At 42.6% G+C, this 17609-nt stretch overlaps 1 protein-coding gene across 4 annotated transcripts in view; it reads right to left on the bottom strand.

Moving 5' to 3' along the window:
- DIP2B (DIP2 acetate--CoA ligase B (putative)) overlaps positions 1 to 14506 on the bottom strand; it is a 173102-nt gene extending 158596 nt beyond the window's left edge. The window contains exon 1 of one of the 4 annotated variants that reach the window (XM_035103797.3): positions 14019 to 14506. In XM_035103797.3, the coding sequence (XP_034959688.2) occupies positions 14019 to 14121 (103 nt within the window). In that variant the 5' untranslated portion in view covers positions 14122 to 14506. Of the gene's footprint in view, positions 1 to 631; positions 830 to 14018 lie in introns of those variants that run through there. The other 3 variants (XM_035103799.3, XM_088661351.1, XM_035103798.3) reach the window with 3 other exon arrangements.
- Between the last annotated feature and the right edge of the window lie 3103 nt (positions 14507 to 17609).

Genomic DNA, 17609 nt, shown 5'->3' with positions numbered 1-17609 from the left:
AAGATTCTTTAGTGAAGACACATGGATAAACAAAGAGGAATGAAGTCACTTGCTGAAATACACTCAACCACTGTCACCTAGACAGGCTAGTTCATGTTTAGTCTGAAGAGTAAACAGGAACCTTCACTCCTACATGATGAAGCAATCACAAAGCAACAATGACCTGAAGTGTTAAGCTCAGAGGAAGCCTGCCAGCAACGGGAGTGTGAACCAGGGTAGGGCACTGGTTGTGTCCGGATGTCTGAAAAGTCAAGTCTGAGTCCTCGCACAGCTATGAACCTCACAAACTCACAAGGTAGCATTGGGCAAATCAATGCCCAAGTCTGGTGATGTGCCTAGAGATAATTTCACGAGCATCTCGTGAAAAAGAACAGATGCCAACAGCAAATGGCCTTGAACAAAGGAACACCTACATACTACTAAGCAAAGAAACCCCCCCATTGCTTTTTATTTCAGAACAAGGTTATGGATTCACAGTTTTAAAAGATTCCCCCATCCCGTCAATACACTTTCATTTGTTGTAGTTAAGCTGTTCATCATATATGGCAGTGGAAGCAAGCTTGATACTGACAAGCAAAGCTTCAAAAGAATCAGAAACCAAAAGGAGAAGAAACGAAGTGGGGCAGCTTACCTTGAAGCATTTGGGGTTCCCAGCCCTGCATGACCAGAGCTTCACAGTAGAGCTTCAGAAAGGGAGTGCACGATTCATGGACTGCTGATCAGCGTGGCAGTCAGAGGATAAATGAGCACTACTCACAAACTAGTTGCTTCTTGAAGAAAGCCACTCCCTTCATCAGTAGGAGTTGTACAGCAGATTGGATAATTCACGCTGAAGGGTGGGGTGTAAAGGAAATTTATGACCTAGTCTAGGAACACTGAATCATTCCTCTGCCCCCAAAATGGGTTATCATTTTGTTCTTTCTTATCATGCCTGACACGAGGGCTCAACACCATAACAACCCTCCCTCTCCAGCCCTGGAGAACTAGGTAATAAAGTAAAAATGAATGTATGCTACCAAGTGTACTGCAAATAGCAAGTATGGGAGAGGGTGAGTTCATTGGGATTGTGGGGAGTGTTAGTCCTTTCTTCTCCTGCCATGGTATACACACAAAAGCTAGGGCTACCAGCAGATTCGGGGGGGGGGGGCAATGTTGGGACTGCAACACTTGATGAAAGGTTTTGGTTTTTAAAAAAGCCCCACAAAAAACTCCTCACAGCCCATATCAAATTTGGAGGACAAACCCATTAGTAACTCTATGCAACAGCAAATGTTTCATTTGGCCCCTCACATTCTGTGACAGGGGTGGCTAAACAATAGTCCTGCAAATGTTGCAAAACTACAACTTTTATTAATCCTAGCCACCATGGTCATTGATCAGGGATGATGGGTGTTGCAGCTCAACAATATCCGAAGGTCCACAGCTTTCCTATCGCTGCTCTAGGATCATCAGAGTTGTATGTTTACTACCATCACCACTAATAGGATTCCCCTTGTTTATTTTATGTAGCAACGGTACATATGACTCCTGCTTCAAGGCTAAATTATGCTATCAAAGATATAAGGGGGCTTGTTTCCTTTCTTTCTCTTTCTCCATGGACCTGTGATCGTTTCTTTTAAAAATTAACAATGAGGGGATAGGATACTCTAGCTCAATCTGCACTCCTTTGTTTTCCCAAAGTGAAGTTTTCATGGTTGGACTTCTCTATTCCCCCACCCTATTCACCAACCCCCCCTCCATATTTATAATTTCACCCCCAGAGAGCTAGAATACTGAGAAGGGCCAGGTGTGGTGGTGTTTTAACCAGATAATAGATGTACATATATACAGTCCAGACCACAGCTGTGTGTATTTGGAGGTTGGTTATGACAGTAAGGAAGTCTTCTTGACGGCCTTTCTAAAAATGTATGTGCGGCATAGAAAGCCACATCCTGTTATCTTTTGAAAAAGTTAGGGAAACCCCCAACATTAATAAGCAGAAAATAAGCATCTTTATTAAAAAATAAAGAAAAACAAAGACTACGCTAGAAATGCCACTACTCCCAAAATAAAGCAATAATGGTGCTATGAATTTTGATTAATGGTAGCAGGGAATGACCAGCAATTAAAAGAATTCCTGAATATCAGTTGGTAGATTGTGTGGGAACTAGCCAACTTGAGGGGTGGACACCAGGCAAGAATGGGTCAGCTGGTTTACAGTCAAACCTTGGTTCCCGAACGCCTCCATTTTGGAATGTTTTGGTTCCTGAAAGCCGAAAACCCGGAAGTAAATGCTCTGGTTTTCAAATGTTTTTCGGAAGCTGAATGTCCGTTGTGGCTTCCGCTTGAGTGCAGGAAGCTCTTGCAACCAATTGGAAGCTGTGTCTCGGTTGTCAAACATTTCGGAAGCCGAACAGGCTTCTGGAACGAATTACGTTCGACAACCAAGGTTTAACTGTACTTGGTTTGGGAGCAAAACCCTTAACATTTATCAGTTATTTGACACCACATAGCATCCAGAGAGCTTCACGTGTAATTAATTCAGGAACCTTTACAGCAGGCATCCCCAAACTGCGGCCCTCCAGATGTTCTGGCCTACAACTCCCATGATCCCTAGCTAACAGGACCAGTGGTCAGGGATTATGGGAATTGTAGTCCAAAACATCTGGAGGGCCGAAGTTTGGGGATGCCTACTTTACAGCCTTATTGAGTAGGTCAGTATTATTTTCTACATACAGTGGTACCTTGGTTTATGAACACAATTGGTTCCGGAAGTCTGTTCATAAACTGAAGCATTCATAAACTGAAGCAAACTTTCCTATTGAAAGTAATGGAAAGTGGATTAATCTGTTCCAGACGGTCCGTGGAGTACTTAAACTGAAGCGTTCATAAACTGAAGCGAACTTTCCCATTGAAAGTAATGGAAAGTGGATTAATCTGTTCCAGATGGGTCCACGGCATTCGTAAACCGAAAATTCGTAAACCAAGGTGTTCATAAACCGAGGTTCCACTGTATAGCAGATAGATTGCTGAGAGATCAGTAGGTTGCTGAAGAATTAAGCTGGGCCTTATGTTAACTGCATCTTTGAAGCTTGTGCTTGGGACCCTCCTCTTTCTTTTAACTCTATGAGCCCCCACCCCAGGGTCCCCAACCCAGAATGGAACCACAGCACAGAGCAAATGTGATGGTGGTGGTGGTGTTTTTTAGCTGTTAAAAATAGCTGTGGAGATGATATTTAGCAGGAAAACAGCATGGAGGAAAAAGTCAAACACACCAGGGACCCAATCCATATCAGGAGATTACACAGTCAGGTTGTTTGAAAAAAGGAGAAAGGTAATTCCTAGAACAGAATTCAAAAGCATGGCTAAAGACATGTCCAGGTTTAACTCCAAAGTCACCTAGCAAATTTATGTAAGAGGTGAGATTTGAAGCAGTTTTTCTGGATCACAACACAATCTTATAGCCACTGTGCTGTATAAACTTCTGCTATAATGCCTATCATAAGGCCCATGTCAAGCAGGAGCTACCTATCCCTTCACTGAATAGACAAAATGGCTACAATGCCAGCAGCTTGTACATATTCATGGCACCCTTTTGAGGACACACCTATGACGGCACTGAAAACTTGGGTTAACTTGGCCTCGCCTATCCTTGCCACACAAACCCTGTTAAGAGCAGCTCAATCTCAAAACTGTTGCAACTCAAGTAAGTATGGTTTAGGACTCCCATGCAAACCATCTGAAATGACAGCGTACCAAGAAGCAAGATTTCCTATATTAGATTGATGTTTAAAATCCAGAGTTATCAAGTGACCAGGAGATGTACCTCATTTCAGCACGTCAGTATTAGAGCATTCCAGGTCTACATGAGTAAAAAGAAGTGTCTGGGAAAGGAACATGCTGGATCATGTCACAGGACTGTACTTATCATAAGCAGGCCTCACCTATGAACGAGGAAATTACCTTATAGTCTGTACTGCATGCAAGCACATTATAATTACAGAGATAGCATCACCAAAGTGTCCTTCCTGACTTGGTAGAGCTGTCCATAGAGGTTTGCTGCTTCCCACTTCTCTCCCTCACTTAATGCACCTTACTTCCCAGGGTTTGAGTTTTGTTTATTTCTTTAACCTTAGGAAACTGTCCCATTTGGGGGCATCAGGGCTGCTAGATACTACTGTAAACAAACTACTGTACCATGTCGCAGATACATGAGAGAAAGCAAAGGGAAGCAGCATATTACAGAAGAACTTAACACACTTGATATGCAAAGCACCATCACTCTTTCCTTATGAGAAGATCTGCAGGTGTTATTGACATCAGTTTGCCTCAGATATGGCTGAAATATGACGTCATGGTGGTTAAGGGACTGCTGCTGAAAACCGGAACTCTGTGTCAGTTCCCCCCTCATCTCTCTATAAAGCATAGTTAAGGAAATACATGAAGCAGCAACATCACTTTCTTAGTTTTCCCATCTAGTTTACCCCAGTGGCAGCCAATAAAAAGTGAAGCGGAAGCAATGAAATTTATGGCATGACATCAATGTCCCATGTTTCCTTAACTACATGCCTTACAGGGAAGGGGCGGGGAATATGAAGATGCCATTTTCAGCAGAAACACTTTGATCACTATTCTGACTTTATTCCACCTCAAGAACTCAATAAACACTGGCATATACACTTTTTAAAAATGCCCTTCCCCTGCTCTATGTACAGGTGAAATTCGGAAAATAAGATTATCGTCGAAAAGTGCATTTATTTCAGTAATGCAACTTATTTTATTTTTTTAATTTTTAATTTTTACAAATGCTTTCTTTTGGAAATTCCACAGTAATAAAACAAATAGTTACAATAATACAAAAATAAACAAAAATAAACATCACTATTACATTTCATTAATTACCCTACATTCCATTTATAATTTACCCGCCTAATGACACATAATTACAATTACAACAAATAAAGGCTTGACATATCTTGCTTTCCATGTCATGCATCTATCTCATATATTGGTTTCACCTTTTAAATTGTGTTACTTAAATAAATGCACTTTTCAACGATATTCTAATTTTCCGAGTTTCACCTGTATATGCCCTTTCACATTAAGTTCAGTTTCACATTGTAAGCTCAAGTCACCATAAGGTCACTGCAAAGCAATTCCCATTCTGAAAAAAATGATAACATGTTCACATCTGGGAAACATTCACAGTACCAACAATTCAGGAGCAGACTAGGATATACTTGACAATTTCCTAAGTAACTATGTATATAAACCTTTTACTGGAACTGACCAAAGCACTTCTTTTGCCTTTGTATTGCATTATTTGGTATCTGAAAAATGAATTTATTTGTTTTTTAAATAAACCATGTATATAAACTCCTCCTGGGGTAATCTTCAGTACAGGAAGACTCATAAGACTTCAAAACAAAGTTGGAAGCGGTCTTAAGATGTGGTGGATGCAGCTCCCTATGCAACAGTTCCACCTGGATACCAATTACATGCATGCACAGCCACACCTGAAGACAGCTTCCTACTGAATCCCAGCAAGCATCTACATGTAAATCTAGTGGACTCCTTTCCTACCACTAGGTGTACAGCCAACAAGCACCCTAAAGCCAATGGTCAATTCACCTTTCAAAAAGAAACACACTACATAATGAGGGGAAAACATATTGGCCTCAGAAATGTTAAAAACATATTACACATTCCCCTCTTGTTATTAGGCACTCCATAAAGGGGAGTGTGGCATGGCAGGAGGTTGATTTCTGCCAAAGAAGTTAACACTTTTTTGACTTCACATGATGTCAGGTTAAGGACACTGTGTTTTATAAAATCACCCTTCAGATTGGCTACTAAACCAAAGTGGCCAGTACAGTTATGAGAGAAAATTAAACTGGACATATTCTAATCTCGCTCAGGACAGCTCTCTGTGTAGGGCCACATTCTGCAAGAGCCACGAAAGCCACAAAATTTGGGACTGGATGCAGAATTCAGATTCTTAAGAGTATCAGCTCACATTTATTTATTCTTAAACTTTCCAGTCCTTAGAGATGTGTAGATATGCTTAGAGAAAATGTATGGGCAATGCCAACTAAAATCTCAGAAGCCGGAGAGTTGCCAAAGTGAGACTGCAATCCTAGTCACACGTACATGGAAATAAACTAATTGAATGCAGTGGTACTTACTTCCAAGTAAATATGAGTAGCATTGCACCAGGAATTGAGGCATGGTTGTATTACCTTTTTTATATTGCCCTGCATTGTGCTTTGCCTGTCAATGGTCTGAAAACGAGAATTATGCACAATAAAATAAATTATGCAGATTTACATAATTTATACAGCCTGTACAGTTTGGTTTCCCCCACAAGTGCAGTATTTCTCCTGCATGGAGATTGTTAATTTGTTTAGTACAGAGTACATACAGCTCTGGCAGCGGCATACTCTACAACTAATAATGTTTTGTAGTTGATACTGACTGGACCCAAGGAGCACAAGACAAGGAGGGAAATACTGGTTTGTTTGTTTTTCCTCCATTTCAGGTGAGGCATCCCAGAGTGGTTGCCAACACTACATTTCAGATGTTGGCTGAGAGGAAAGCAGAAACATGAAACCTGTCTCATTTTTAACAGAACTGGAAGGGAAAACAAAGAAGAGGGGAAAAATCAATACTGTGCACACAGGTTAAAGATATTAGCTTGTTAAAAACGGAGCAGAAAATACAAAGCATTTCTCACTGTTAGTATTACTGGGTGCTAAAGTTACAGGGAGGAGAAAAGGAACCACAAAGGGAGAATACGCTCAGAAGGAAAACAGCAGCCAATATCACAAAAGTAGCAAACAAAAGTAGCAAAACATTTTTAAAATGTTTATCGTCATGTGTTGCAAACCATTAACAGGTCTCAAATAAAGTTGTTGGAGCAACAGGTGCAGCAGAGATGCCTATCCTGATTCATGGAAAAACATGCACCCGAGAAGCCCCAAAACTCGCTTTTCATGGGAACACTGATAGAACACTCTCCAGGGCAATGTGGTTCTCCTCCTATAGAGAAGGTAACTAGGACTACTGCTTCCTCTTGCAGTCATTGGGGATTTGCAAGGCATTACAGATCCCAAACCATAACAACAGGATACAGCCACATGACTCACACTGTACTTAACACAAATGTTAACGGTATAACATTGCATCCTAAGTAAGTTCTACAGAAGTACATAACAGTGTCCAGCTTTTGCTCATGTGAATGTGCCTACTAAACAGGTCTGTTTTAAGAGGGTAGAAATCCCACCCACTTTCATTACCCTTTCACTTAAGACATTTTAGAGTTTTTTGCTTACCACATGCCATGTCTATTTAGCATTATCAAAATAGTCGGTTCTTTGCAGACTCCCAATGATCCCAGGTCTGAACTCAAGTCCTGCCAATTCCCAATGAAGTAGAGAAGTTTTTTTGGGGGGGGGGGTCTCTAATACAAAGCAGTTTGGGGTGGGGTGGGAGGTTGACAGTGAGCGCAGCCTCTCTCTTGCTAACACTTTTGTCTCAGCAAGTTGCTTTAAGTCATAGAACCTCTTTGGGACAAAAACAGCTGGGGGAAATTGGGGAAAGTTGGAGCTCCGTTCCCCAGCTTCATACAAAATCTGTGGAAAGCAAGTACTGAAACACAGGCCTGCTGCCATCACGCCTAGCTAGGCTTCATATTTTGTGGACACGGGGCCCAGTTTCAGCTATCATAGCAAGTATAATCAGAAATCCTGTATAACGCCTATTAGCAGGACAGACAGACAGTTAGTCTGGGATTTTTTTAAAAAAAAATGTATGCTGCAAGCAATTATTCCATAGTTGGGGTGGTTGGGGAGAAGCACACAGGGCCTCAACCATGTTGCTTTGGGGCCGATAATTCTAACAGAGCTGGAAGCAGAAACCTATCTAGTGCCTATAAGATCAAGCAAATCACTTGTGATGAAAATGGAAAGGAGCTGGGCATCCAGAGTTTCCTCACTCCTAAACTTCTTGAATTCCAGATAAGAAAACAGCTTAGAGAGTTTTGTTGTTCTTTAACAATCCCATGGCAGTCTAGCACCGCTTCCCCCTTTCAGAAATGAAATGAGACGCACGTGGCTGCTATCATAGCCTATTCAAAGTTCTAACGAGGAACACCCACAAAGTAAACAAATTACCTCACCATGAAGAAAAAAGTGAGATAACTGTGGAGGAAACTAGATGAAAATAGTCCTTTTAATATGCACAGAAGGAAGATGGAATGTAACCCACAACTTTTCTCCTGTAGTGGACATTGTGTTTGGTGGGTAGTCCTCTCTACACCAGTACAATTGTACCTTGGTTATTGAATGCCCTGGAACTCGGACGTTTTGGCTCCCGAATGCCACAAACCCGGAAGTGATTGTTCTGGTTTGTGGACGTTCTTTTGGAACCCGAACGTCCGACTGGGCTTCCGTGGCTTCTGATTGGCTGCAGGAGCTTCCTGCAGCCAATCAGAAGCTGCGATTTGGTTTTCAAACATTTTGGAAGTCGAACGGACTTTCGGAATGGATACCATTCAACTTCCAAGGGACAACTGTACCACATCCCAGATATCTCTTGGAGATACAGCCTGCTACCACAGGCCTACCACCCTACATCTGGAGAGAGTGTGTGTGCGTGCGCGCTATTATACTATCTCTTTTTATTATTATTCATTTGGGCTATTTATAACTCAACTAACAATTTTCAATAATAGATAAAAGTGGCATAGCTCGAAGCACCAGTGGATGGGGCCCAAACAGCCTCACAGTAAAATATGTTAGTTTTTTTTGGGTGGCGGGAGGCAAGACGTGGGTATGACAGAGATGTATAAAATTATGCATAGTGCAGAGAACGTAGATAAGCTCCTCCAACATCCTGCTATCACGCGCCACACAACATCGGCCCCCACTATCTCCTTCGGAAGCTGGCACCTCTGAGCAGTGCATTATTTAAAAGTTGTAGTGATAGCTGCAAGCTTGGACAGTTTGGTTTCTGTCAAGGCTGTCTACCCCTCCCAATTGGTGATAGATGCACACACACACACACACACACACACACACACAAATGAGTTTTTGGGTTATTTTTTTGGTTGATTGGTTCAGTGGCAGGCACAGAGCTGCCTTTTATTGGGTGGAAGGGGTTTGTTGACATTTGTTAAGAAATGGGCATTTCTTTTAAACCAAAATTGCTTAGATTTCCATATGTGTGCCCAGGTTCAAAAGGGCTGGCGACTTCTGAGCCTCTCAATACCAGTTGATGAGGAAGGTGAAAGAGAAAGAGAGAGCAATTCCACTCATGTCCTATTTGTGGGCTTCCCAAAAGCATCTGGTTAGCCAACATGGAAAGAAGATGCTGAACCAGATAAACCTCTGATCCAGCAGGACTCCCCTTATGTCCTTAAATAGCTGGCTGCCACTGGACGAAAATATCTATGCCATATTAATGTACGGTATTTTCATCTGCACCCATTTTTATAACATGACAAATTGAAGCAAGTGAATTTATTCCTTGTGAAATATAAATGCATCACTGCCTATACTGATACCAAGAGGTGTTTAGTTCACACAGCAGAGGCCAGATACATGTTAAAGCATCTTCAAATAGGCATCAGTAACTGATAAATAACTAATCAGAAAAAGACCCTTCTTGGTGGTTATATCTAATGCAAACCTATTGAGCAAAATATTTATTGGGCTTTTACCATATGACTCCTCTTCCTCTTCCCCTTCCCCTCCAAATTTGCTCCAGAAGGTGACCCAATACTCCTGAGATTTTGCCGGGTGGTTTTTTTTGGGGGGGGGGGTAGTGATTCCTGTTAGATTTCACCCAAAGTGGGTTTGCACCACTTTAACTATCATGGCTTCCTCAAAGAATCCTAGGAATTGTAGTTTGCTAGAGGTACTGAAATTCCATGGTAGAAATCTCCAGCTCTCCTGTTAGAGCTTCCTGGAAAAGGAAAGGGACTGTTTTATTTGACTGATTTAAAACTGAAATATAGATACTCCTAATGTGAGTTAAAGAACGAATCAAGTGTACACTCAAACAGGATAGATTTTGAACCTATCACAAGTCAACAGCATGTGACTGTCAATGCGACAGTCCGAGAAGTACTAATATATGCTAATATGCAAGGCATGCAGGTAACATTATTTGCACATGCACACACATCACTACACAAACACATTTTCATATTAAATTAGTATTCTTGCTTGGCAATGCTGAAAAAGTACTGCAGTGATCTGAGCTGCAGCTTCAAAGCGTATCAGATTCAGATGCTGCATAAACAATGCAGGATTTCCTAAAAACATAGAACAGTATAGGTTGAACGGTGTAGAAATAGTTGGGTTTTTTTAAGCCTAGGGTAAAATGACACACGCTGCAGAAAATATAAAAATGTCTTCCTAGCAGTTACAAGCGCCAGTAAATTCAGCAATTTACAATTCTCTCAAAAGGGCATAAGAGGACATTCTCTATCATCAACATTCACCAAAACTTAATACCAGACATAATAACAAGCTATACTCTTACATTTTTTTATGAACTTCCCTAGAAACTGGACTAAAATCCCCTCCAGAAATTTTGTGTGCTACCAACTGACATATCAAAGTAGCTAAGAGTGACCTTTAAAGGCCTGAAGCCTCCAAGGGGGTTAGTACCATTAAGGAAGCCTGTTGTGGCAAGTATATTGATGAATAGGGTCCTAAACTAAGACTTAACATAACACAAATTTCCTACTAATTTCTTACTGAGGAAAAAAACACAAAGTGATCAATGAAAGGAACAGCAACGCCACTTTTAAAAGATGCATATGCTACTTCTTCTGAATTGTCTATTCATAAAACTTCTGCCAGAAAAACTTATGAATACAGCGTGTTTACAGATCAGAAGAAAGCTTGCTTAACAAAGCAGAGCAGAACAGGATTGTGGAATATTTTCTCATGGTTTTACTGATCATGATCCAGCATGTGGAGAATGTGATTCTACATGTAAAGAGCAAATTAATTGTACAGAAATAGAGCTCAATTTCTGAGTAATTCACATGGAAATACCTACAGTATCTGATATAAAAGGCTTTAAACTAAAAAATCAAAATCTTAAATTTGGCCCAGAAGCATATAGGCAGCATAATTAACCAGTAATAGATGTTACTTTGTACTAGTGATTACAAGTACTAGCAAACTACTGGGCTGCTTCTTCAGAGGAAGTGTAACCACATCCAGAACAGACAATTGACTAGTCTGTAGTGCAGGACAGGCAACTGACTAATCTCACAACCTCCAGTTAGGTACCGGTAGGTATATACTGTGAAGTAGAGATGTTATGGTATGAGGGCATCTAGACCATATTCTTACCATATATTAGATGACATTTCAAGTGCTCATCTCTTAAGTTTCTGTGGCCAAGATTCAAACAACCATTCATTTTTTTCAGTGTTTGCAAGTGCACTTTGTGTTTTCTTAAGCAGTCATAATATGAATGACAAAAAAACAAGATGCAAAAGAACAAAGCAAAAGCAGTTTTTTGTGATATCATTGGTTATGTCTGCTGCTGAAAATCAAAAATTCTATTAGGCAACTACTAGCCCTTGATCTAATCAATGTAGCTCTTTGGTTGCAAACTCAAGTAACTTATCCCCAGTAAGATAATTCGCAAATCATTTCTCTTCTGAAATAACTCACAATGCATTCATGACAAAAAAAGCAAAGGATGTACACAAAAGGGGCTGGCAACTCATTTCCCCCCCCCCTTAAAAATGCCCTGTAGACATAATCCCTAATGTTACACCAGAGAGAGAGAATTTATACCCCGTAAAAATGACATCTCTTATTCCTCCCCCTATGCAGAGTCAGTCCTTTTCTCTCAACTTCAACACACAGTGTCTTCTGTTCTGCAAAAACCATCTATGGGCGTCATTTTCAAGAAAACTGAGGACAATAGCTTGACAGCCAGTGTGCAGAAAGCTCAACATGGAGACTAAAAAAAAAAAGCAACCACAGAAGAGAAAAGAGGAAATGTGCCATTTATGGCTCAAACACAATTTAAGGTTTTGTTTTTAGCATAAACAGGAACTTTCTGTTAACTGATTACAGCTGCATGAAACAGCTTGCACAGGTCACATGGAAAATACATTATGCTCCCCCCACCCCTCATTGTTATCCGAGACTCCTCACCCACATGTACACCTCATAAAAAGCAGTTGATTTTTTCCTTGAAGGAGCTATTAAAACACGTAAGATGACAGGGAATTAAACAGAAGAGGAAACCATCTACAGGAACACACATTAAAATTGGTACATTTACATGATATAAAGGGCAGGGGAGAAGGGGGAGGGAGAGAGCGAGCATCAGGTCAGTCTCTTCCCTCGAACTGTATGAAAGGCTTAGAGCTCTCTCTCACTCACACATAGAGCAAGCTACCCAAGGGCATTTGAAAAAGGGAAGATTTGCCACTCCAAGACAGCTCTTGTAGCCCCTTTTCAAAGGACAGAACTAGGGAAATATTTTTAAACAAGTATTTTAAGCAAACACAGATTTTTTTCCCCCATACCCACTGAAAGTAGCAAATCAGAAGAAGGCCGGATGACAGATAAGTGTGTAACAGAATTGGGGGGGGGGTTATACTACAATAAAAAGGATCCAAAGAATGCTCATCCAGCGGGGGTCCTTATCCAGAAATGGGGAATCCAAGCCTCATCAGCTCAGTCACACTCTCCCCACACTTCAGTGATGCTCACTGACAGGCACACTGCTGAGGAGGGATGCCCATCCTACCCCTAATGTGGGTGTCATTTGCACAATGCATGCAGTATTTTAAACAACCAGGGAGAAGTACATAAAGTGCAGCCACAATCCAGACATGCTATAAGGCTGAGCAATGGGCTACAGGGAACCCCCACAGCTCAATACAATGTTTAGCTTTGTGCATTTGCAGATGTCACCAAGACCAAGCATCTACCACAAGCCAGGGAAGATTCATAGACGCTTCTGCACCCCAACGGATTACAATATGAGCAAGGTGGCAATGTGGTAGTGGCCTACCCATTTCCATTGACTAACGTGGCAAAGGGACTGCAAAGATAAAATGTAAGTGCTAGGGTGCAAGCTTCAACTCACAATGAAGTCACACAGGCAGCGTGGGGGGGGGGGGGAGGGAAGAAGGAAATCTCTTGTGTGCCTTAGCAAAATTAATACAGACTAAGGGAAGGCAAAGGAGCAGATGTAAAGGAGCAGAAAATGGAAATCACACAGAGAGAAATAAAGAAAAGGAGCAGAAAATGGAAAGCACAACAGGAAGAAACACCATATACAGAATAATTGCCACACGTAGGAAGAACAAGGATATAGTTTGAGTTCCTCACTTGCAGCTTTATAAATCATTTAATGTGTCAACACAAATAGAAGTTATTAATATTGCAGTTGTTGTATAAGGGATTATTATGATGACCAGAATGTAACAGAAATTAGTAAGATTTTAGAATGCAGAAATAAAGCAAATAACCAAGCCATCAATTCTAGCACGTGGGGGGGACCACCTTATCTAAATGATAAAATTCAATATTTTAACTATTGATAATAATTGTATTATAAATTGGTATTGCTATAATGAGGCTCTTATTATTGGATTGTAGTTGAAAACAAAAAAGAAAGAAAAGAAAATGCAAAGCATACACACATCTCACACACTTAAGAAGAATTAAGAAACCCAAAGGCTCGTTTGCACACTCTCTAACAGATCCATGCTAACCCTAAACGAAGAAAACGCCATTATCTAGAGAAGGGGGAAACGGGAGGTTGCAAAGAGCGCAGGATTAGGAAAAGGAGAGAAAAGGGCCTCTTCTCCTTCTTCCTCCTCCTCCACCACCACCACCATTGCCCCGAAAACCGAAGGGGGGAAATGCCCTCTGCTTAGCCAAACAGGGGGCGATCGATGGAAAGGTGCCAGGAGTCGGAAGGGAAGGGGAGAAGGGCTCCGATCCCCTTTCGCCCTCTTTCCGTTCCCGCCCTGGAAATAAGAGGCTCACCTTCCGAGAGCTCCAACTCCAGCTCGGCGAGCTGCTCGCGGACCTCCCGGGGCAAGCTGGTCGGCGGAGACACGGCGCCGTTACCGCCTGGCGGCTCAGCCATGATGGGGAGGGGAAAGTGGCCGACTCCGGCGGCGGCGGCAGCTGCGGCGGCGGCTCCTCCTCCTTCCTCCCCTCAGCGTTGAGGGCTCCGGATCCCGCCGCGCCAAGCAACGGCGCCCGCCGCCATGGCCGTGATCCTCCTCCTCCGCTCTCCTCCTCCGACCGCTTCGCCTCCGCCTCGTCCTCCTCCCCGCAGCCGAGCTGAGCCCCGGCTAGGTCACATGAGAAAGGCGGGAGGCGGGCAGGCCCAGCCCGGACTCCGGCAGCAACAGCAACAGCGGCGCCGCCACCGCGCGAACCGAACGAGCGCCGCCTCAGGCAGGGCTAGGCCTAGCCGTCGAAGGCGCCACGGCTAGCTAGGGCGCGGGCGACCTCCGCTGGCCGCCGCGGAAAAGCGCACGGCGCCGCGATATCGTTCGCTCGTCGCTGGGCAGCTTCGGGCCAAACGCCCCTCCTGGAAAAAGCGCTTAGCATTGGTATGGCGCTTGTGAGGCATTTCCAGAGGCTTCCATATTCTCCCACCAGGGGGGCCAACTTGATGTAAAATATTGGGGTACCATCGTCCACGTGACGCAGTGCAAAGTTTGAATGGGAAGGCTCATCAACATTTGGGGGGGCGGTCAGTCGGACCCTCTCAAATATTTTATGGGGGGCGGGGCAAACCCCCCAGGGCGCCTAGAAGTTGGTTGCTATGCCTCCGACATTTCTCCGATGAAAATAAGGACGTCCTCCTATTCAATAAGAAGTGCATTTTTCTAGAAAAATAGTTGTTAGAAAGTTTGGCTCCTACTGTAACAACAAAAAATAGGTTCTGGTACTGCATGCCTTTGAGTAACCCCTGAGAAAAAGCACTAGGAGGAAGAGGAGCTTTTTTCTAGAAAAATAGAAAACCACCATGAAGTGGTTACAGTAAGAGCCAAACTTTTTAACAACAAATACAGTAGGTGCCAGTACCGCGTACCCTTGAGTAACCCCTGAGAAAAAGCACTAATAATAATAATAATACCCCGCACATCTCACTGGGTTGCTCTAGCCCTCTGGGCAGCTTCCGACGTACAGGTGGTACCTTGGTTTATGAACTTAATCTGTTCCAGAAGTCCGTTCTTAAACTAAAATTCTTCTTGAACCAAGGTGCACTTTCCCTAATGAGGCCTCCTGCCACCGGCACCCTTCCACCGTTCAGATTCCATTCTTAGACAGAGGCAAAGTTCTCAAACCAGGACACTACTTCCAGATTTGCGGAGTTTGTAAACCAAATCGATCGTAAACAGGACTGCTCTTAACCCGAGGTACCACTGTATATAAAAACATAAAACACTAAACATGAGAAGACTTCACTATACAGGGCTGCCTTCAGATGTCTTCGAAAGGTTGTCTAGTTATCTCCTTCACTCGAGCATCGCGCGACTCCATACCCTCCCATATTTCTGCGATGAAAATAGGGACGTCCTAAGGAAAAGCAGGGCATTCCAGGATTAAATCAGAAACCGGGAAGGCTTCCGTAAATCCAGGACTGTCACTGGAAAATAGAGACACTTGGAGGGTCTGGGCTCTAGAAGCACTGAAGTGGGTCACCCCACATGCGTAGCTCAAATTTGTTTTAGCCCCAGGATTGCTAATGACCAATCTTAAGATGAAGGGTCTGCCTTGCATGTTGAGCATGCTGCTTTATGGGAGTTGGGGCATGTTGATGTCCCTGAAGTGACGCCTCAACATCTTCCATATGTGCAAAGTCAAGAAGATTTGGAGCATCACATGGCAGGGCAGTCGGGGGAAAAGATGTGCTCTCCCAAGCCCACATTCCCAGCACTTCTGCTGCAGCGACGTCTACACTGGCTTGATCACGTCCACAGGCACTCATACTGTGGCCATCCTACCGCTACAGGATCCAGCATTCTTAATGGTGACATGCATACAGGAAACCTAAGTTCTCTTCTGGCGATGCTGTAAGGCAAGGCCAATCCCTACCACAGAAACACCATGCTCAAGAACAGGAATGGATGAATTCTCAGGAATTGAGTAAGCAATGTGGGAGGGATTAGCAAGTTGTTCTCAACCTTTTTGGGCCAACACATTTTGGAAAATTTATGAAGTGTCATGGACATGAAAAACCTGGCAAATGCTCATAATCGCTCATCTCCAAAAAGTCAAAATACTGTATCAATGCCTCTAACCACCTTTTTGTGTTTAAAGCAAGCTGCTTTGGGGTGGGGCAGGGGGCCTTGGCAAGCAGCAACTGGGGTGTTTAAGTGCTCAGTAGTGCTTGTGGACTCCAGGATTGAGTAGAAAGTATCTTTTATTTCACTTTAATGGACAGGGTTGATATGTGACATTGTGCATATCGATATGTTGTCAAAATCACTCACAAGCTGCATTTAATAGATTTCTTTGCTTACTCTGGGACAGGGAATCTGTGGTCCTCCAGGTGTGTCGATTCCAGTTCCCATCAGCCAACATGAGTGACAAGTTGTAAAACATTTACGTACATATGAAAGTTCCCCATTCCTGGTATTCATAGTAAGGCTGAAATCAATGCTAATTTGTGTGGTAATTAATCCTCATCTATAAAATGTAGTCGGGAATTGAGGCTTCCCCCAGACTTTTCACACAAGATACATGATGGAAACAAATATGGAAATACTTAAGGAAATGTTTTAACACAAATAACAAAGTTTTGCAACATATAAGTTACATTATTTGTATAATAATTTTTATACATTGCCTGTATTTGTTCAGGTATGTGTATTTCTTATAGCAAATCAATAAAACTGGCAAACTGATCCCCTTTTGCAGGTAAAGACTGGAAAACCCATATATGCACAAAATAAGCAGGGGGTTTATCGCTGCGTTTATACAACGCACAAAATAAGCAGGGGGTTTATCGCTGCTGTCTCAGTGCATTCACAAACCTTTCAATGGAGGTTCCACAAAGAATGTTGTCAAATAATGGAGTTTGCTTTTCCATAAATCATCAGGCAACGACTAGCAAAAGTGTAAATCTGGCAAGCATCTCATGTACTTGTGGGGAATATTCACTTAGGCTGTCATAGGATGTAGGTCTGTGGTTTCCTCCAACTTCCCAGAATTTTACAAATGCCGCAATTCAAAGCGGGGGGGGGGGATGAAGTGACTCATCTCTTCTTACAATCTTTGTGCAGAAAGTCATGCCATCACCAAGATGTTTTTGCCCCTACAGGGGAAGACGGGTGATTTTCAGCAGAAAAACCACCCTACTGTTCCCTCACTCCCTTGCAACAGCCTTCCTTTTCAAATTGAATGATTTCAAGTAGCTGCTGAGGCTGCAACTACATGTAGACAAAGTGAAATAACGTCGGTGAGGACATAAGTCATAGTTTCCATTGTACTGGGTCAGACTGGCCAACTGAAGTATTTGCTTTATGTTTCAAGGTGAAATTTAAATGAATGCTGTTCTTATACATCCTCTACAGCGGGGGGAAGGGGCAGATTTGTGGCTTTCCATACGTTCTT

This window comes from Zootoca vivipara, chromosome 2, assembly GCF_965207765.1.
Source record: "Zootoca vivipara chromosome 2, rZooViv2.hap1.1, whole genome shotgun sequence".
Lineage (NCBI taxonomy): Eukaryota > Metazoa > Chordata > Lepidosauria > Squamata > Lacertidae > Zootoca > Zootoca vivipara.
The sequence above is the reverse complement of the archived record's forward strand: the minus strand, read 5'-3'. Positions and strand labels throughout refer to the sequence as shown.